This window comes from Crinia signifera, chromosome 4, assembly GCF_055691185.1.
Source record: "Crinia signifera chromosome 4, ASM5569118v1, whole genome shotgun sequence".
NCBI lineage: Eukaryota > Metazoa > Chordata > Amphibia > Anura > Myobatrachidae > Crinia > Crinia signifera.
This window is the reverse complement of record NC_139220.1, coordinates 128,522,906-128,541,772: the sequence shown is the minus strand read 5'-3', so window position 1 is coordinate 128,541,772 and position 18,867 is coordinate 128,522,906. Positions and strand designations below refer to the sequence as shown.

Here is an 18,867-nt window from a genome sequence, read left to right as displayed (position 1 = left end):
TATATATATATATATATATATTCTATCCCAATAGTGTTATTCAGCGCCCATAAACAATTTTTTAGTGAATTCAGTCTTTCCACACTTTGTACAGTTATAAAATTATCAACCAAGATTTCTTCTTTAAAGGTGATTTTGGCTTAGCCCATCGGCAAAATTCCCTTGCCTGCACAGTCTATTTGGACGAGCAATAGAGACGCCTCAGGGGACAAGCACTGTACACACAGTGCAATTCTGTCTAGTTAGCTACATCATTTTGACTATCTAGTCCAAACTGCCCTGCCAGTCGCACCGTGCATGTACCCCTTTACCTCTTTAGTTGGGAACTGCTTCCCACAATCAATAGGACACACCATACTGCAGGCTTTCATTTTAATAGTGGAAACTAGAAAAACCTGTCTAGCTTGTGGCTGTTTTACACTGTAGAATGAGGACACCATGCTCTTTTCCACCCTAGTTTATTGGGACGTGACACAATCTATGTAGCCTTAACTAGATTTCATTATAGCATGTGGACCCAATGCTTTTTGTTCCCTTGTTGTGCCGTTCATCCCAAATTGATAGCAATGAGCATGGTACAGGGAAAAAATTGGATAGGTGGGATGCTTTGCATTGTCTCTTTTTCTTAATTGATATATCTAGTTTCAATGGTCGAATAGTGTTTTTATATGCACAAACAGTTGTTTTTGTTAAAAATGCACATGAACGTTCCCAGCAAATCTCAGCCACATATGAATAAATGCCTCTAACCACCTAAGTGCAGGTCCTTTTCCCTCATGTGCCCTTCATTCTTTTACCTAATGCGAAACCATCTCCATGCTTTCTTTGATAGCATCTAATCCCTCAGTATTACGCCGCCTCCCTAATACTTATTTGGATATTATATAAGGTTTTGCAATATGTAGAAAGAAATATCCCTCTGCTCGAAATCATAAGCTATTGTTTTGAAATGGGAAATGTGTGAAATGTCTCAGTGTTCTTGATCATGATTTCTATCAATGTGATAAGAATATATTCACTGTTTATATTTTTTATTGTTACATATTTTTACTGTTCTCACATCTTCTTCCGGTACATTACATCTAGCACGACTCTTTGATGCAGCAGCATCCCAGTGAGTATTTATCCCCTTATCACTAAGCTTTATTGCTCCCCATAACCTTAACCCTCCCCCTAGTGCAGTGATGGCTAACCTTGACACTCCAGCTGTTGTTGAACTACACATCCCAGCATGCCATGCATCAGTTTTAGCATGGCCAAATAGTAAAACTGTAGCAGGGCATGCGTAGTTCAACAACAGCTGGAGTGTCAAGATTAGCCATCTCTGCCCTAGTATCTTACCATAGCCCCCCCCCCCCCTTATTTATTACCAGTTTCTTACAGAGCGCATACATATACTGCAGCGCTTTACAGAGAATATTTGAACATTCACATCAGTCTCTGCCCCAATGGAGTTTACAGTCTATATTCCCTACCACATGTACACGCGCACACAGACATACTGGGGTTAATTTTGTTGGGAGCCAATTAGCCTATCAGTATATTTTTGGATTGTGGGAGGAAACCGGAGTACCCAGAGGAAACCCACACAAGTACGGGGAGAATATACAAACTGCACCGTTAGAGTCATGGTGGGAATCGAACCCATGACCTCAGTGCTGTGAGGCAGTGATGCTAACCATTACACCATCCATACTGCCCCTTCCCACAGCCTAACCCTAACTGAAGGCATCCTCAAACTATCAACATTCCACATGGTGACATTTTAGGAGACAACCAGAGGTGGATTGGCTATAGGCCTTCAGGGAGGATTCTCAGGAGGCCGGTGTACCTGTGAGGCCTCCTGTCAGTCAGTGTCTATTTTTATTTAATACGATGTGGCCCTGCCCAGAGTAGTAGCATCATTCCCTGTCCCCCACCTATCTGCCACACAAACAGCCTTTGCTGGTTCGCATAGCAGAATAACTGACACTGCAAATACACATCTAAGATGTGTAGCCATTTATATCCACTGTGACATCTTTTGAGGGGTCCGGAGTGGGTGCTTTCTGTGGGTATAACCAGGGTCGGTGCTAGGGCGTTCGACGCCTGCCTACAAACTATAAATTTGCGCGCTCGATCCAATACCTTATAAAAGAGAGCACGCTAGAGGCACATGCCATAAAAAAGGGGTTGTGTTTTCACAAGGAATGTGTTTTCAAATTTCACCACACAGTAGCACAATCTTATTCGCATTACACCACATGTAGTGCCACTGATTCACATTATACTACACATCAGTTGCACTTATTGCTGTTATGAAACAAAGTAGAGTCCATTATTCACTTCAGGCAGTTGTACCCTTTACATACATTATGCTACACAGTAGTGCCCCTTATATATAATGCGAGTAGTAGTGCCTTTTACACATAATGCCCACATTAATGCCACTTATACATAATTCCTAGAGTACTGCAGGCTACACCTAATGCCTACAGTAGTTCCACCTACACATAATGCCCAGAGTAATGAAGGATACACCTAATGCCCACAACAATGCTGCTTACACATAATGTCCACAATAATGCTGCTTACACATCATGCCCAGAGTAATGCAGGTTACACATAATGCCCACAGTACAGTTGCTGACACATCATGTGTAGATGGAATGTAGGCTACACAAAATGCCCAGAGTAATGCAGGCTAAACACAATTCCCACAATAATGCCGCTTACACATAATTCCCAAAGTAGTGCCCCATACACATAGTGAACACAGTGATGCAGCTTACACATAATACCCAGGCTAGTGCTGCTTACAAATAATGCCAAGAGTAGCACCACTTACACATAATGCCAACAATAGTGTGATTACACATAATGCCCACAGTAGCGCTGCATACACATAATGCCAACAATAGTGGTGCTTACACATAATGCCCGCTGTAGTGCAGCTTTTGGATAATGCCTAGAGTAGAGCCGCTTGCGCATAATGCCCAGAGTAGCAACAGTTACACATAATGCCCAGAGTAGCACCCAATAGCCATAATGCCATTAGGGCCGGTGCAAGGCACCAGAGCGCCCCAGGCAAGTCGGGGTGGGGGCGCCCCGGTGTCTGCCACCCGGGTACCTGTCCTGCGGCGCTGTAAAGCTTGCGGCGGCGGCAGCGGGGGGTCCCTGCAGCCAATAAGAAATAACGAGCGCTATCCGCCGGGCTATGCACAAGCGCTTCTGTTTTGGAAACACTGGCCGCACGGCGCACGCTGATTGGCTGAATCTCAGCCAATCAGCGTGCGGCCAGTGTTTCCAAAACAGAAGCACTTGCGCATAGCCCGGCGGATATCGCTCGTTATTTCTTATTGGCTGCAGGGACCCCCCGCTGCCGCCACCCAAGCTTTTACGCACATATACGCCGCAGGACAGGTACCCGGGCGACAAGGGGGGGCGAAATACCGCCCTCCAGTGGCCGGCGCCCTAGGCAAATGCCTAGATTTGCCTAGTGGTGGCGCCGGCCCTGAATGCCAACCATAGTGTCGATTTACATATACTGCCCATTGAATGTAGAATACTCATCTCTTGTGTATTGTTAAGTTGGGGTATAAAAGACATATCTACAGAAGAATTGTGCCATCTGTTTTCCTGAACTTACAATGTTACATTTTTCTAAGATACAATTCAGATTTGTATAATAAACAAAAGTATTTCTACCAAATAATCACTGTTTCCATGTTTTGTATTGTGCTGTACAGCTAATGTCATCCATGATGCTGAGAACAGGACCCCTGTACTTCTATGATCAGGTACTGTACATGGTATGCTCCTTATCAGTGCATAGACCAGTTCTTATATGATATTAATAATTCTACTAGTTGTTGCCTACACAAATGATGTAACAGTAATATGAAAACAAAATTACAAGTTTATGTAACCAAATATGACATTTAAGTGACAAACTACTGTGGCAGGAGTGACACAATGGTCCATTAACTAGCTTCCAAGGAATCACTTGGGGGGACACAAGAATGCTGCTTTCACATCGCAAAACCTGAGTATTTAAAACTTTTTTTTTTTTTTTAAATGGGTCAGAGCAAGGTTAACCCCTTTCACATCGCATGTAAATACCTGGTATAAAGCAGGTTTGCGGTGTGAAAGCAGCATCAGTGACACGGTACATACTCCCCGCCAAGGAAGTCCATACATTTGCTGTCAGCCGCACCTACAGCAGGACACCTAGCAGAGACTGGTCTTTACAAACTGTAAACGCTTTCCATTGTGTAAGGTCACAGACAATCATCAGCTGCTCCAGCAGACTTGGTCAGGCAGTTCATTCCATATATACAATATATTTGTATTCTTATGACGTGTACATGAAATACCTCCAAGAACATTTTTATAGTGTACTGAGTGAGTTAATGTAGATGGTTTAACAGACCTTAGAGGGCAACTGTTACATGTATAACAGGGGAGTGGGTTGCAAAAGCGAACACGGGCCTAAGCCTCGCCCCGTTGAGTGGTGCCTCGCCCCGTTGAGTGGGGCCTCGCCCCCTTTTTGGAGAGTACAGCTTCACCGCGACAGTCTCTGCCCTACTACAAAATTAGTTGAATCTGGGACAACCCATCAGCTTATTTCTAGATTCACCTATGTCTACACATAATCACTTTGTTTACTTACAGTATATATTTTATAAATGGGCAGTTGTTACAATCACTGTGTGCATGTGTTGTTATTGATAGTACGGTTTTATATTTGATGCTGTATTCTTTTTGGTACTTATTAGCAGGGTGCCCAATTAGCAAACGTACGACACCGTAGGGAAATCGCATTTTTTGCATGTGATGCGATCGCATGCGATCGGGGTGGCTTCGGGGTGGCATGGATAGTGGGGGGTGCCTAAATCCAATTGTATGTCATACAAGTGTATCCTAAATTAAATGGCATCGCACCCTATAAAATCGCATGCGATAGCATGCGATTTTATATGCGGTGCGATCGCATGCAATGCCATGCGATTTTTCTTACGCAGAATAGCCCACTAAGCTATTTGTTTAGTGGGCGCCCGGCAAATACATAAGTACCTTCTTTTTTTTTTTTTTGTATACAATTTTATATCCAGCTGTATATTATTGCTTACAGAGACATCAGCATCAGTGAAAGTGATTATTATTATCATTACATTGATAATGCTGCGCAGTGAGAGCATCATACCTCCCAGCATGACCCATGCCAGGAGGGACACATTGCTCTGCTCCTGGACTTTCTTCTTAATGTATGATTACCATCACCTGTGTTGAACAGGTTAATTGGTAAGAAAGGTGCTGCAACACAGGTGATGGCAATCATACATTAAGAGAAAGTGCAGGAGCAGAGCATTGTGTCCCTCCTGGAGAGGGTCATGTCGGGAGGTATGGAGCATTGAAACACAGATACATTAAGGCTGGTTTCACACACTCCGGCTCCTGCGGAAGGTGAAATCCCGCACGACCAGGGAGCCGTGCCGCACACATTAGTTGTGAATGGACACTATTGTGTCCATCCACACGGGACGGCCACGGCCCGGCCGCACGGTTGCAGCCGGATCCCGCCACTGGAAGGGACGGCTGCCGGGCTGTGGCCATCCCCTCCATGATAAAGTACTGTGTGCGGCACGGCTCCCTGGCCGTGCGGGATTTCACCGTCCGGCAGGAGCCGGAGTGTGTGAAACCAGCCTTAGGGTGACCAACTCATCCCTTTTAATCCGGGACACATATTAATTACACAGGTTCTGTGGCAGTTTAAAACCAGGTGAAAGCCAGCCACAGAAACTGTGTATTTAATATGTGTCCCGGATTAAAGGGATGAGTTGGTCACCCTAGATACATTACGTACACTGACATGAAACTATAACATCTAGGGCCAGGTGTATCAAGTTCCAAAAAGTGTTAAAGTGGAGAGTGATAAACCAGTCATCTCCCAACTGCCATTTTCCAAACCCAGTATGGGTTGGTTGGTTGCTTACTACTCCCCATTTTATCACTTTGGAGCTTGATACATCTGCCCTTTAGTATGGTAACATCTAAACACGCTTTTTAATCAAGAGTGTAAATGAATACAACTTATAAGGTTATACAAAATGTATCCTTTTCCTCAGATGAAAACAAATACAGTTAAGCGAACAAAGAAAGCCCCTGAAGAATTACCCTCTGATATGAAGTATATGAACATTAGTCCACGTCTTGCAAATTTCATTAACGGGTAAGAGAGCGATTTCTATTAGATCTACCTTTTCTAAAACATGCTAAATGTACCTTATGTCCGCGTTAGGTGGTAAATGATACATGTGGGTAGGGTATAGTTGCTCTGTTGTATGCACTGTTTGTTAAAATTGAATGTTCTGTATACATGTGCAACATTATAAACTCACCAATGCTCTATATATGTTTGGTAAGAAAGGTGTAACAGAAAGGTTCCATATGTATTTCCCACCCCTTAGGTATACAACCAGCTGTGAGCTGGTGGAGACTTAGAAGTGCACCATAATTATTCTAGAGGTGATGCTGGGGTAGGTGGGAAAGGGGTGATAGATTGGCCAGCTATATAAGGTAAAAGACACACGAGTTAAGGTAATCTATGGGGGTAGATGGGAGAAGGGTGATAGATCAGACAGCTATATATAGTAAAAGATACACGGCTCATGGTAATCCATGCGGGCATCTATGGGGGTAAATGGGAGAAAGGTGATATATCAGCCAGCTATATATGGTGAAAGACACATGGTTCATGGTAATCTATGGGGGTAGATGGGAAAGGGTGATAGATCAACCAGCTATATGTGGTAAAAGACACATGGCTTATGGTAATCCATGAGGGCACCTATGGGGGTAGATAGGAAAGTTGATAGCTCAGCCAGCTATATATAGTAAAAGACACATGGCTCATGGAAATATATGCGGGCATCTACTTGGGGACAATGTGTGTGCTGGTCAGGGTAATACAGATATGAACACATGTATTTACATTTTTGTAATCACTCAGTAAATCCATATTTGCAATGAACTATACTGTATATTGTTGTGAAGCAGATATATCATGTTATTTATTTGCTTTACTATTAGCCTCAACAAAAGTAAGAAAGGGGTATCTGCTCAAGCAGAGAAAAAGCAAGTGGAACCATCAAAAGATGACAAACCATGTAAAGAGAAATATGCAGTTCTGCCAGAGATCAGCAGCTCCAGCATTGTAAAGAGCGGTCCTGAAAACTATCACCACAAAGTCACACAACCAGTCACTGATGATGAACAATTCATGAACCCATTTGAAGACTATAAGTATGTTGCTCCAACATTGCTGTATGAACTTGGAAAGCTGCTCCAACTCTTCTCACAGTTTGAGATCATTTTCCCTCAGGGTGTGGTGAATGTGCTAAACTTCAGCTGGCAAGAGCTAATTGAAGGCGCAGTGTACAGCAAAAAGCATTGCTCCTCACAGGCTACGAGGAAGATAACAGACACAAGCATGGCCCCTGAGGAAAGTGACTCCAATGTACCTGGAGCAGGCGGTGCCACTCTGGAGATCGTAGAAACTGCCAAGAATAATAAAAATAAGGTTAATGCCACATTGTTGGAGAGCAGCAAAGAGAAATCAGGGCAAGATCCTGCACAAACTAGGCCAGCAGGAAACAAATGTGAATAGGTAATACTTCTGTGGCAAGTTACTTTTTATTATAAACAGCACTTGTAAAAAGTTAATTAAGGTTTGTCATTTTTTTACGTACGTACTAATTATTTGTATTTTATGTTTGACTCTAATTGTGACTCTATTTTTCTTTCTGTCTAGCTCCTCAGAGTGTTGCAGTCCATCTACCAGTTACCATCAGTTTCTCAATGTCGTCCAGTGTGTGTGAGGATAGAGGTAGACTTCTGAAAAAGCAGTATATTAATATAGCAATAGAAAACTGCATCCAAATGTATCTTTAATGTCCTTGATGATATGGGGTAAATAGGGAGGAATATCCTGTATTTCCATGGATAACACAATACTTTGTATTCTGTTGTAGACCTTTCAAGTAGATGGTGGTCAGGTGTTTCGTGCCCAGTACTAAGCCAATACCGACTTCTGGGGCTTTTTTCCTATGAAAGATGGTTCAGAGATTTGGAAAAGGCGCTTAAATTAGAAAGATCTAAATTATTACAAGTTTTAAATAAGCTTCCGTACTCTCCACAGACACTTATTTACTGCACACATCTTTTCCCCTGGTTTACTTTCCGATTACAGGTGAGGAGAGCATTATTGATGGATGAAGCAGTGGTGCCAAGAGTAGGGGGGAACTAATTCCCAGGTCTTTTGAAGGAGCCCCCCATTACCTGGCTACTGCAGCAGCTTCTGTTGCTCTTCTCAAGCTAGCACATACTTCTGTGTTTTATTTTGTGTAATTGTGCATGGCCACATCTGCCACAATTAGGCCATGCCCTCTTATGTGTACCTGGGCCCAGTCAGGCTCTCTATTGCCCTGGATGAAGGGAATGATCTAGAAGAGAGAGATAACTTGACTAGGTGGGCAATGTGCAGAGGAGTTATAAAGAAGACAGAAGACCTAACCATGGTGCCAATATGAAGGACTGGATTGAAGAGGTGGATTGAGTGGACCTTTAAAGGAAGAGAATGAGAAAGGTGGTTCTGAGAGAGTGTGCAGCTGAGGGAACTGAGGGCCAGACACCTCCACCATCACAGCCTTTGGGTCATGGGGAAAAGTGGGTGTTATAAGAAAAGACCTTTATAGGGTGGAGCAGATGGAGAGGTGTTGTAAGAGGGAGATTTTTTGTGAAAGTGAGAAGGTTAAAGGAATTAGAGCTGAAGAGGTCTGGGGTGGGGTGTCTTGTTGCAAACTGACCTGGGTACATGTGAACGGGAGGAACCGAAGAGGCAATATGGGGATGACGTGTAACAGCTTATCAGCACTGTGTATACAGGGATACAATAACTTTGACGCTCCTTTAATATCAGATGTAAATCAAAGAATTGGCATAATGATTGCAGCCATGTCTACTCAGCTTTACATAGTTGGTATGACATTAACTATTTATGGAATCTCTTACTGTAGAATCTGATGAAACTCAGGGGAACCAAGGAACGGAATAACACACCCAAACACACCAGGGGCCAAATGTAATAGGGTGAGAGTTTCAGAAAGTGAGAGATTTTAGGAGAGTTTTCCCATTTTTTTTTAAAGCAGCAATCAATTACATGGCAAAACCAGGTTGATTTTGCCATGTAGTCAATTGCTGCTTTAAAAAAAAATTGGAAAGCTCTCCCAAAGGGTGACATTTATTAGAGATCAATGTTGGGTTTTTGGAGATTTTTATCGCAAAAACGGCCGTTTTTTTTCATTTTTTTCCCAAATCGACTACTTAACGGGTGGCGATTTGCGGCATAAATCGCACTTTTTGCCGCGAAAGCGCACTTTCTGAAAGTGTGATTTTTTTTATTTTTAACTCCGGAATTCACATCCAGATGTTTTCCCCATTGAAAAATATACAATTCACATTTTTAATGAGATGCGAATTTGGAAATCGCCACAAAAAAAGGTCTAAAGTTCAAAAAAAAAAAATAGACCTGATCCTGACTGGCGATTTTGTCAGAACCATGCACAGATCATTGTGATCTGTGTATGGTTCTTTGGTAAAATAAGTGTAAAAGTAATAAAAACAATTGGCATGAGGTCCCCCCTCCTGTACATAACCAGCCCCGGGCCCATTGAGCCGGACCTGGTTCCAAAAACACGGGGGACAAAAAGTGTAGGGGTGCCCCGTATTTCTGAAACCAGCCCCGGACTCTTGGACCGGTCCTGGTTCCAAAAATACGGGGGACAAAAAATCTGGGGGTCCCCCGTATTTTGAAACCAGCACTGGGCTCCAACAGCTCCCAGTGTCATGCCACAGCTGGGGGACACTTTTTACACAAGGTCCCCCGGCCGTACCATGAGCATCGTGGCTGGTCAGCCTTGGACGGGGTACCTGGAGTGGGGACCCCCCCAATAAAGGGGTCCCCCCCCCCCCCAGGCTTCACCCGTCCAGGGCTGAAGCCCGTGGCTATCACCGGCGTCCCTGGCCATTGGGACCAGCGCTGGATCCTGGATCGGTATGTATAGCGGTGTAAAAGTGAGGTGTGTGGATGTGTGTGTATGTAATAAAGTTTTACTTTTCTGTGTGTGTGTGTTTTTTATTTTAACATTATTTTTACAGGTGGACTACAAGTCCCAGCGGGCCCATTAATGCCCCGCATGCTGGGACTTGTGGTTCTCCAAGTCCCAGCATGCGGGGGAGGTCTGCTGGCACTTGTAGTTCTCCTGTATTAAGCAATGTTAGAAATGTGAATTTAACCATATCAGGCCGGCGTCCAATGGCCAGGGACGCCGGTGACAGCCCCGGGCTTCAGCCCTGGACGGGTGAAGCCTGGGGGGGGGGACCCCTTTATTGGGGGGTCCCCACTCCTCCAGGTACCCCATCCAAGGCTGGATGGGGTACGGTGCTCATGGTACGGCCGGGGGACCTTGTGTAAAAAGTTTCCCCCGGCTGTGGCATGACACTGGGGGCTGTTGAAGCCCGGTGCTGGTTTCAAAATATGAGGGACCCCCAGATTTTTTTGTCCCCCGTATTTTTGTAACCAGGACCGGTCCAACAGTCCGGGGCTGGTTTCAGAAATACGGGGGACCCCTACGCTTTTTGTCCCCCGTATTTTTGGAACCAGGTCCGGCTCAATGAGCCCGGTGCTGGTTATGTACAGGAGGGGGGACCTCATGCCAATGTTTTTTTTTTTAATCACAAAATTGCACATTTTAAGAAAATCGCACCTTTTCATGACTAAAAAATCGCACTTTTCATCCCGAAAATCGCCCTACATCGCACTTTCTCGCACTTTTCATGCCGGAATACACACCTCATTCAATACGCGATTTCTGGAAAAAATGCGATTTCAAAAAATGGCGATACAGGGCGATTTGAGCAAAAATCGCATTTTCGGAAAAACGGTAAACACAATAAATCTCGCCCAAAATCTCTCACTTTCTGAAACTCTCACCTTATTACATTTGGCCCCAAATGTTGTGCTCACTGGAAAAATAATACATGCTCTGGCATTTCAGTAGTGTTTTATATAAACACAATAGGAGCCATTTACAATCCTCATATTCATAATGGAACATTCTGTTAATTTTCATATTATTATTATTATTATTATAGTTGTCAAATGGGTCAATGAGAATGACTCAGCGCCTAATGTGTGCCAGAGCAAAATGATTTTGTTTTCATAGTTTTTCATTATAACTTGTTGTTGTTGAGTTTATATGAAAATCAAGCAATGTGAGCACCACAATGTTAGTTGGTATATTTGCAGTCACTGGATTGTAACCAGGATAGATTTCAGTATTATTATGTAGTTATCTTGTCTTGATAACTGTTAATGTACATTTAAAGTAGAATAATTTAGATATTACTTTATATTCAAGTTTAATTCTTAGAATTAATATTTTTTATTTCAGGATGGATTTTTCAGACAAACGATGCTAAATCTGAAGCTATAGAATGGAAAGGATTCATTGCCTGGGCTCTGGAAAGACTGCAACTTGCGCAAATACAAATGTATGGTCTATTCTTTTTTTTTATAAAGTATTTTGCTTCTGCAGAAGTGGGTTTAATTGCATATAGCATCGCAATTACTGATCTAACCAAAGAGATCCCTACTGCATTCCCTGTGGAAATATCATGTTGTACAGCACTTCTCTAGACATGGGGTACATCTGTCTTCTACATTATAGCCTATATACTATTCAGGGCACATTGTATGACAGTTTAGGAATCAGTTAAGATTTTCTAGAGCAGGGGTGGCCAACAGGTCAGAGGTAAATAGCCGGAAAATATCTGTAGTCAAGCTCAAGAGCCAACAACATGCGCGTGTGCCAAAAAAAGGGGCTTGGTCTATTTTGACCCCTTGGGTGGGCGTGATACAAATATGCCTCCAATAGTGCAGTGCCATATATACATATGCCCCCAATAGTGCCAGATACACCTATGCCCAACACGGTGCCGGGTATGCCCCCACAGTGCCACAAACTGCTATGCCCCCACAGTGCCACAAACTGCTATGCCCCCACAGTGCCACAAACTGCTATGCCCCCACAGTGCCACAATCTGCTATGCCCCCACAGTGCCACAATCTTCTATGCCCCCACAGTGCAAATTTCCCAGCAGCAGCACTCACTGTTGTTGTTGCTGCTGCTGCCGGGCGGGTAGAGGCAGGGCCGGATTAACAATGGGGCTGATGGAGCTACAGCTCCAGGCCCATTCTCCAAATAGGCCCATTCTGTAGCTGAGGGCCAGAGCTTTCCAACGAGCCCAGCCCCGTGTCGGTAGCCCCCCGGGAACCGGAGATACCGACAGGCAAACCTGGAACGTTTTCCCCATAGGATAACATGGGACCCGCTAATTCCGACCTCCACCCGGTTCCAACGGCTGCCAGTTCGCCCTCCGGCATCACCGAAGCTTGAGGTTGATCTCAGTCGAACCCAAATCGCTGGGCCTTCAATCTGATACCTGGTCCATATGGGTTCATTGGTTCTAGAGATATTGCGGGTAAACCAATTTTTTTTCATTTCTGAAATGTAATTTCATGGCTGTTCATGTTGTTTGACAGATTTCAATGGAACCAAATGGCCCAATTTCACGGGACCAAAATCATTTGAAGCCTACATGTAAATCGGTCAGTTGGTTCCGAAGATGTAGCTGGTTGTTTAAAGGGGGGCGGGGGTTGTTTTCTCTCCCAGGGCCAGTGCTAGGGGGTTCGGCGTCCTCCTGCAATTTATAAATTTGCGCCCACCCAAGCTTTACAAAGGGACAGCGCACACCAAAAGAAAAATGTGTGATCTCTCAAGGAAGGGGAATGGCCACACAATAATACTCCCACTCCAAATTACACCACATAGTAGCACAATATTATTCACCTTACACAGCTGTAACTAGCCATTTTGGTGCCATGAGTTAAAAAAACAGGGAGAGTTTGCGCTGTAGGAGCGCGCAAAAATGTAGGAGCGTAGCTTTATGGGGAATGGGCATCGTCACAAAAAAATTCCAATTACACTGTAATCCCCATAACACATTATGCTTCACACCTCAATGCCCATTACACATTATACCACACACAGTAATGCAAATTATACATTATGTCACACATCATGATGCCCCTTACACAATATGCAGCACACCATAATGCCCATTACACATTATGCCACCCACCGTAATTCTCCTTACAAAATATGCCATGCACCATAATGCCCATATGATATTGACACAAATTATGCTACACATAATGCTCCGAATACTCCTGGATATACCCACATTTGAAGGGCTGCTTATTCATAACGCCCACACCAGTTGCCAAAAGTAGTTGCTCTGCTTATACATAGTGCTCACACCAGTTGCCAACATTAGTAGCACTGTAAGTAAGTAAGTAGAATTTATTTAGCGCACTTTCTTCAACAGGACTAAAGGCGCTACTGTGTAGCCATATACCCACACCAGTTGCCGACATTAGTAGCACTGTGTAACCATATGCCCACACCAGTTGCCGACATTAGTAGCACTGTGTAACCATATACCCACACCAGTTGCCAACAGCAGTAGCACTGCCTATACATGTGCCCACACCAGTTGCTGACATCACTAGCTCTGTCTACACACATGCTCACACCAGTTGTTGACATTAGTAGCGCTAACTATATACGTGCCTACACCAGTTGCCGACATTAGTAGCACTGACTATACACGTGCCCACAGCAGTTGCTGACATTAGTAGCACTGACTATACACGTGCCCACACCAGTTGCCCACATTAATAGCGCTGACTATACACGTGCCCACAGCAGTTGCCGACATTAGTAGCACTGACTATACACGTGCCCACACCAGTTGCCGACATTAGTAGCACTGACTATACACGTGCCCACAGCAGTTGCTGACATTAGTAGCACTGACTATACACGTGCCCACACCAGTTGCCCACATTAATAGCGCTGACTATACACGTGCCCACAGCAGTTGCCGACATTAGTAGCACTGACTATACACGTGCCCACACCAGTTGCCCACATTAATAGCGCTGACTATACACGTGCCCACAGCAGTTGCCGACATTAGTAGCACTGACTATACACGTGCCCACACCAGTTGCCCACATTAATAGCGCTGACTATACACGTGCCCACAGCAGTTGCTGACATTAGTAGCGCCAACTATACACGTGCCCACAGCAGTTGCCGACATTGGTAGCACTGACTATACACGTGCCCACACCAGCTGCCGACATTAGTAGCACTGACTATACACGTGCCCACACCAGTTGCCGACATTAATAGAGCTGACTATACATGTGCCCACAGCAGTTGCCGACATTAGTAGCACTGACTATACACGTGCCCACACCAGTTGCTGACATTAGTAGCACTGACTATACACATGCTCATACCAGTTGCCGATATTAGTAGCGCTGACTATACATGTGCCAACACCAGTTGCTGACATTAGTAGCGCTAACTATACACGTGCCCACACCAGTTGCCGACATTAGTAGCGCTGACTATACATGTGCCAACACCAGTTGCCGACATTAGTAGCACTGACTATACACGTGCCCACACTAGTTGCTGCCCTGATGTATACTATAGGAGCCTGGAGGGAACTCTGTGCCTCCGGCGCTGCTGCGTGCCCTGCAGTGTGATAGGCGCAGCAGCAGCCGGCAGCCTCAGAGAGTCAGAGACAGCAGGGGATGCAGAGCAGGGACAGTGGCGCCTCTCCTGCCCGGCGCCTACCTGCTTTGCATCCTCTGCTGAGCGGGTAGCGCCGGCCCAGTTCTCTCCCCCTCACACAAAAAATGCAGGGACTAGGCTGGTGTAAAATGGTCCAGTCCGGGAATGTCCCTGCATGATCTTGGGGCCATATTCCCGGGTAATTCCCTGCATTTTCTGGTGTGAAAGGGGTATTATTTCAAATAGCCGGGACATGCAGTGCTCTGAATACAGCCAGGCAGCCCCCTGCTCTCTGCCCAGCTGTCAATGGCTCTCATTTCTGCCCGGCGGCGGCTATCCCCCAGTTACCGCAAGCATGTATTCCCCCTTGGCAATGAGCATTTAATCCCACATGGCAATGAGCATGTAATCCCACATGGCAATGAGCATGGAACCCCTGGCAATGAACATGTTGGTAAGCAACACTTAAGTAGCATCATTTTTCATAGGCATTATGGCATAATACGTAATGGAGAATATGGTGTTTGGCTTAACATGTAATGGGCATTATGGTGTAAAAAATTTTAATGCGCGCCTTCAGCGCGCAATGCCCCTATTTATGAAGCATATTGTGCATTATTGCTCAATCTGTTTGGTATAATAATATTTATTTTGGCTCAATCCATGTGGCAAAATGTGAATTTTGCCTTAATCTGTGTGGCATAACGTGAATTTTGACTCAATCTGTGTGCCATAGTGTGAATTTTGGCTCAGTCAGTGTGAATTTTGGCTCATTCCATGTGGCACAATGTGTAAGAGGCAAGTACAGTATAAGGGGGTTACTATTGTGTTGCATGATTTGTATAAGTGGTATATGGTGTGGTAAACTTAGGTGACCACATAAAAGGTGCTGAAATGTTGTCTACCAAGTTTCGGTTTTCAGTATTTTTTTATGACTGGAGTGCTGCCTCACCCTGCAAGTATCTTAGAACATCGGTATCCTGCATGTGCACCTTTGGAGGGCACCCGCCAATATATCTCCCTGCATTTTTCTTATGCCAGCCCCCTGCCTTTTCCAGGCATATATAATTAGTTGAAAGTATTTACACAAATACAGACACACCCATGAGCAGACCACCTAAACAGAACACTGGTCACGCCCCCCACATTATTAGGTGCTGGCCACAACCCCTGTTATTGTGCATAATAGGCCATTGATAATTTTCAGCTCCAGGCCCATTTAGACCTTAATCTGGCTCTGGGTAGAGGACAGTCTGGCGTCCCCCTGAAGTCCTGTCATATCACTGAGGGGAGGAGAGCACAGCACACCGCGCGTCTCCTTCCCCGCTCACTTCCCTATGACTGGGCCGTCCACCAATCAAAGCTCACGGGCCAGCTCCTGATTGGCTGCCGGCCCACAAGCTCTGATTGGCAGACGGCCCAGTCACAAGGATGCACAGTAAGGGGTAGGAGAGATGCACGATGCGGCTCGAGAGCCATGGGTTGGCCACCCCTGTACTAGAGTCTAAGGAATGGTGTTTTGGGGAAGCAACCATGGGAAGCCACAGGGGCTCCCCAAATGCTAAAGAGCATCTGGAAGTTGTCAAGCACTACTGCCCAATATTTCTGTGGGGAGATAAAACAAAAATTGTTTTGTTTTTGTTGTTCTTTTCCGACAACAACCGCAACGCACACACACACACACACACACACCCCGGAGAAAAAAATATGTATATACATACTCACCGGGAGAGGGGAGCAAGCACACGGATGGCACACATGGGCACGGAACCAGAACTCAGGGACGGAGGAGCCGGGTCACAGGGGAGGAGGGGCCAAAGCGGCACAGCCAGAAGCTTAAATGACAGGGGCTACTGTGATGGGACAGCCCCTGTCAATAAAGCACTTCTAGAAGTGCGGCTTTTGGCATTATTTTTAGTGGGCTTTTTTAGCCCACTACTTAGCCCCGCCCCCGCTTCATCCCATTGCAGTTGCTAATGGGAGGCATGCTTATCGGTGCGTGCCTCCCAAACTACTGTATTTTAAATACTACAAACTAATAAAATTATAAAAAAAAAATACTTCTGCCTCCCCTGACTGCAAGTCCACGGAGCACCGTGATTTGGGTCTGCTTTGCTGCCTCATGCCTGAACCGCTTGCTCTCATTGATTTTATAAAGACATTTTGCAGGAAAATGTAAGGCCAGCTGCCCGCCAATTGAAGCTCAGCAGATATTAGGTGGTGCAGCAGGAAAATATCCCAAAACACAGAAGTAAAAGAACAACTGCAGAAGACTTGATTCCTTCTGCAGTGGCCCTGTTATAGTCCTGACCTCAACCTGACTGTAGTGCTTTAGTATGACGTGAAGAATGTAGTTCACAACTGACACCCAAGTACAGTATGTTGCAGAACTGAAATAGTTTTGTACAGAGGAGTTTCCCAAAATTCCTTCAGACTATCTAATCTTCAGCTACAGGAAATTATTTGTATACTTTTCCCACCCCATACTTTGGGCCTGATTCAGTCTCAGTTGTAGTTTAGCAAAAAACACATACAGATGTTCATCACTTTTGCACCGTAGTTTGCATATAGAGGGTAATTCAGACCTGCTCGCTAAACTGTGTATATTCACTGCCTAGTGACCAGGTAAATGACGCCTGCCAAACGCACACCCACCCTGCCGCCCAAATCCCTGTACTACGAAGCGAGCGGATGTGCACACTTACACATCTGCTTGATGCACCCGCACAGAGGAGAAAGCATTTGATGGTTATTCACCATCTAATGATTTCTCCTCTGTTATATACTTACTTACTCTTCTAATGGACGTTTCTCGACGAATTTGGGATGGGCATGTGACATCATCTGCCAGCCACAAGCATGCAGGGGTACCCTTTCATTCACAGGTGTTTGCCCATTGTTTCCATGGGCGTGGCCACAGTTTTTGTGGGCACGCTCATGAAACACTGGGCGGACCCCAGCGACCATCACCTGCCGGACACTCATTTTGCAAAGGACCCGCGAGTGTAAAACTCGCCAAAGGTGTCCGCTCCTGGGGTTTGCGCATGAACATAAGCGACTGTGCGCATGCGCACACACCCACCATCAGAAACATGGCCGAATTAGGACCTGTACTTTACTAGGTATTTAGGATTAGTGTTTTTGTCGCAAAGGAAGTAGTATAAACTTGCAGATTAAACATAATGATACATGGCTCAGGTCACTCCTATCACACCTGTTTGTTGCCCGTTTACTCTACATTGTGTCCTTCTTCCTCAATTTTGTGTCTTAAACTGGCCATACATATACAGATTAATTGTCAGATCCGGCTGGTTGGAACAGAAACCTGGTAATGGATGAGAGCAAATGACAGTTGACCACTTGCTTTGACATGCTGGAAAACTGCCAAAAACTGTCACTAAGATATTACCAGGTGTTTGTTCCTACCAGCCAGATCTGACAATAGATCTGTAGATGTATGGCCAGCTTTAGCCTATAGTGTACATATAAATAGTTAGGATTAGTATTTTGGTACGTCTGATCTGTGCAAATGGTGTGGCTGTTTTATTGCTGAAAACCAAAATAAATACTGAAATGTGTATATTTACAGAAACAAGCAGTTTTCAATTTTAAGTGAGAAAGGATTCTGCAAGCCAGTTATTCTCCGGCACTACGACAACAATAGAAAAGATGCAATAAAGCAAAAGAAGACCAATAAACCTCCTATATTTGTGTTAATGAATGGAAAACCACGCATTCCAGAGATCAAGCGGGAAATTGCTTCTCTGCGGAAACTCCATTATGCCCTCATTGATGGCTCATCAATGGTTTAATATCCTCTTGAAGTGAATATTGTCTTCTGATGTGCCATACATGGCTGGTTTACAGAATTGTGTCAAGAGATTAAAGGTCCTGAGATAAAACTTATAAAGCTACAAAATATACTGTATTTGAACTATGAACCCTAAGCAACCATTGAGACCAGCAGAGTAATATAGTTATGCTGCCATTTGTCAGAATACACAATGATACTAACACATGGAGACACTGTCCTACCACATATACATCCATATCATACAGTATCTTAATGTACTAATTATATAAAGTAACAAAACTTCCCTTAACGCACAATGCATCT

General features: G+C 44.6%; 1 protein-coding gene across 1 annotated transcript; it reads left to right on the top strand.

Moving 5' to 3' along the window:
• Positions 1-1,050: 1,050 nt before the first annotated feature.
• LOC146074408 (uncharacterized) lies at positions 1,051-18,867 on the top strand. Its single transcript, XM_083182425.1, has 7 exons — positions 1,051-1,114; positions 3,729-3,779; positions 6,108-6,211; positions 7,072-7,640; positions 7,793-7,867; positions 11,493-11,592; positions 18,340-18,867. The coding sequence occupies exons 2-7, from the start codon at positions 3,732-3,734 to the stop codon at positions 18,560-18,562; spliced, it is 1,119 nt and encodes a 372-aa protein (XP_083038551.1). The 5' UTR covers positions 1,051-1,114; positions 3,729-3,731; the 3' UTR covers positions 18,563-18,867.